Here is a 3,699-nt window from a genome sequence, read left to right as displayed (position 1 = left end):
TCAGCCCAAGGATGAAGTCTCGGCTAGTGCTGAGAATAGTTTATAGCAATCAGAAACTCCAGCGTTGCTTTTCAATAGATCAGCCGACGAAGCGAAATGTGAAGATCTAGAAAAGGTAATTGTTGGTGATGATCTGGAGAAGTTCTTTCAGGTTGGGGCTCAACTGCATTTATAGGAGAGGGAACAATTGGTTGAATTTCTTAGAAAAAATGTTGATGTATTCACGTGGGGCGTGTACGAAGCCCCAAGTGTAGATCCAAGCTTTATTTGTCATCATTTGAATGTTAACCCTTACATCACTCTTAAGAGATAGCCACCTTAGCGCCCGACCAAAGAGCATGTCGAGGCTGTCAAAAATGAGGTAATAAAGCTCAAATAGGCAAGGGCTATCAAGGAAGTTTTTTATCCTCAGTGGCTAGCTAACATAGTGGTGGTGAAAAAGAAAAATGGGAAATGGCGTGTTTGTGTGGACTTTACAGATCTCAATAAGGCTTGTCCAAAAGATCCTTTCCCTATGCCTCGGATAGATCAGTTGGTGGATGCGATGGTAGGTCATCCTCAGATGAGTTTCCTGGATGCCTTTCAAGGATATCACCAAATACCACTAGCACTGGACGATCAGGAAAAGACAGTTTTTCTCACTCCCACTGAAAACTATCATTACAAAGTGATGCCCTTTGGTTTGAAAAATACAGGGTCTACTTATCAGCGAATGATGACTAAAATGTTCGAACCATAGTTGGGTAGAAGCATTGAACTCTATATTGATGATATGGTGGTAAAGAGTAAGGTAGTGTCTGAGCATGTGGGAGACCTCACAAACATTTTTGAAATTCTGAGGAAGCATAAGTTGCGTCTGAATGCTTCCAAGTATTCGTTTAGTGTAAGATCAGGTAAGTTTTTGGGCTACATGGTGACTCACAGGGGAATTGAGGTGAACCCTGATCAGATTAAGGCCATTAACAGCTTGCAACCACCTCAGAATCCCAAGGAGGTCTAGAAACTAACCGGGATGACTGCTGCTTTGAATTGATTTATATCTAGGTCAGCAGATAGGTGCAGACCCTTCTTCCTTTTGTTGCATAAATGGAAAGGATTTGAGTGGACCGAGGAGTGTGCTGTGGCATTTCAATAGCTTAAAGAGTACCTATCTCGGCCACCCATCATGTCCAGTCCTAAGGTAGATGAGGTTTTGTTTGCCTACTTTGCAGTAGCCACTCATGCGGTAAATTTTGTTTTGATACAAGTAGACAGTGGCATACAACAACCAGTCTATTATGTGAGCAAGTCACTTCATGAAACCAAGGTGCGTTATTTACTATTGGAGAAGGCCATTTTGGTGGTAGTGCATGCTACACGAAAACTTCCCCATTACTTCCAGGCACACACGGTAGTTGTCCTAACTCAGTTTTCGCTCAAGTCAATACTTCGGAGCGCGGATTATACTGAGAGGATTGCTAAATAAGGCACGATTCTAGGGGCTTTTGATATCAAGTATATGCCTCGGACCTCTATAAAAGGCCAAGTCCTCGCCGACCTGGTAGCCAAGTTTGCTAAACTTCCTGAAGAAGTAGAGGTAAAGAAGCATGGCATGGATGAAAAATCAGTTGGCCATGATCTCCACACAAGACCCCTTACCCTGGAAAGTATATGTGGATGGAGCAGCAAACCAGCGGGGATCAGGGGGGGTAGTTTTGGTATCTCCTGAGAAGATCACCATTGAAAAATCATTGAGGTTAGGGTTCTCGACTACAAAAAATGAAGCAGAATATGAAGCTTTATTGATGGGAATGGCGATGGTCCAGAAAATGGGTGGAAAAGTAGTAGAAATGTTCTCAGACTCAAGACTGGTCGTAGGCTAGGTAAAGGGGGAATTGGAAGCTCGAGATGCCAGAATGCATGAATATTTGGGTCAGGTTAGGCACATACAAACAGAATTTGAATCTTTTAATTTATCGCATGTCCCTAGAAGTGGAAATACCCATGCAGATTCCCTGGCTACCCTTGCCACTTCCTCCGCACAGGATTTACCCCGAGTAATACTTGTCGAAGACCTATGCACCCCTACCACAATGAAGAGAGACTTGCTCCAAGTCCATCAAATCAAGGTAGGGTCAAGCTGGATGGATCCTATACTATTATTCCTTGAGAAGGACATATTGCCTGGGGAGAAGTTAGAAGCTAAGAAAGTGTAAAGGAAAGCTTCTCGATTTTGGTTGTCTGAGGACAAAAAGTTGTACAAACGCTCTTTTTCTGGGCGCATACACCCTGAGACGTCAGAACTACTCCTGGAAGAACTACATGAAGAAATTTGTGGAAGTCACACAGGAGGAAGATCTTTATCTTACCGAGCCATTACTCAGGGATACTAGTGGCCGGGAATGCAAAAGGAAGCACCGGAGTATGTTAAAAAATGTGATCACTGTTAGAGATTCGCGCCAAACATTCATCAACCGAGAGAAGTTCTTAATCCTCTTTCTAGCCCTTGGCCTTTTGCTCAGTAGGGCTTGGATATTATAGGTCCTTTCCCTAAGGCAGTAGGAAACAAAAAGTATCTGTTGGTCGGCACAGACTATTTCACCAAATGGGTCGAAACTGAACCTTTGGCTAATATCAGAGATGTGGATGTCAAGAGGTTTATTTGGAATAACATCATTACTCGATTTGGGGTCCCCTATACTCTCATCTCGGATAATGGCCCTCAGTTTGATAGCAAAGCTTTCAGGAGGTACTGTTGTGATCTGGAAATAAAGAATAGATATTCCACTCCGGCCTATCCACAAGAGAATGGGCAAGTCGAAACTATCAATAAGGTTATAGTGAATGGACTTAAAAAAGAGGTTGGTCGATGCAAAGAGAAGATGGGTGGAAGAGTTGCCACATGTCCTATGGGGCCGAGGCTGTAATTCCTCTAAAGACTAGTTTCCCAACGCTGAGAACAAGTTCCTTCACTTCGGATGACAATGATGAGTTGCTAGGAAAGAGTTTAGATTAGATTGAAGAACGAAGAGAGAATGCAATGGTCCAACTGGCCTACTACCAGCACAAGCTCAAGCAAGGTTATGATACCAAAGTAAGGCTAAGGCGTTAGCACCAAGAGATTTGGTATTAAGAAAATTTTTGGGTACTGCTAGGAATCCAGCCTGGGGAAAGTTAGGGCCTAATTAGGAAAGACCGTATCGCATCACTTCGGTGGCAAGAATAGGTGCATACTATTTGGAGGATCTAGATGAAAAAACTGTACTCCATCCTTGAAATGTAAACAACCTAAAAAGGTATTATTATTAATAAAAGCAGCCTTGTTTAGTTCCTTTTTAATTTATTCCAATCATATATCATGTGTTTCCCTATCTATTGAAGTATTAAACAAAAACTAAGTCATGTCAGGTTTCTCAAACCACAAACTTAGTGAAAATTAATACCCTTTGACATCTATTAAAGTATTAAACAGAAACTAAGTCATGTCAAGTTCCTCGGACCACAAACTTAGTGGAAATTAATACCCTTTGACATCTATTGAAGTATTAAACAGAAACTAAGTCATGTTTGGTTCCTCAGACCATAGACTTAGTGGAAATTAATACCCTTTGACATATATTGAAGTATTAAACAAAAATTAAGTCATGTCAGGTTCCTCGAACCACAGACTTAGTGGAAATTAATACCCTTTGACATCTATTGAAGTATTAAACAGAAATT

General features: G+C 41.6%; 1 protein-coding gene across 1 annotated transcript; it reads left to right on the top strand.

Moving 5' to 3' along the window:
• Positions 1 to 2,301: 2,301 nt before the first annotated feature.
• LOC115956580 (uncharacterized protein K02A2.6-like) lies at positions 2,302 to 2,906 on the top strand. The gene is made up of 2 exons (XM_031074911.1): positions 2,302 to 2,401; positions 2,521 to 2,906. The coding sequence occupies exons 1-2, from the start codon at positions 2,302 to 2,304 to the stop codon at positions 2,904 to 2,906; spliced, it is 486 nt and encodes a 161-aa protein (XP_030930771.1).
• The last annotated feature ends 793 nt before the right edge of the window (positions 2,907 to 3,699 follow it).

This window comes from Quercus lobata, chromosome 8 (assembly GCF_001633185.2).
Source record: "Quercus lobata isolate SW786 chromosome 8, ValleyOak3.0 Primary Assembly, whole genome shotgun sequence".
Taxonomy (NCBI): domain Eukaryota; kingdom Viridiplantae; phylum Streptophyta; class Magnoliopsida; order Fagales; family Fagaceae; genus Quercus; species Quercus lobata.
This window is presented reverse-complemented; position numbering and strand designations above follow the sequence as displayed.

What these genes read in the sequence shown, in the direction of transcription:
- LOC115956580 (XM_031074911.1), top strand. Translation starts at nt 2,302, where the DNA reads ATGAAGAAATTTGTGGAAGTCACACAGGAGGAAGATCTTTATCTTACC. An exon ending in ATGCAAAAGGAAGCACCGGA is followed by an intron (nt 2,402 to 2,520) that starts GTATGTTAAAAA and finishes TGGATATTATAG; the next exon opens with GTCCTTTCCCTAAGGCAGTA.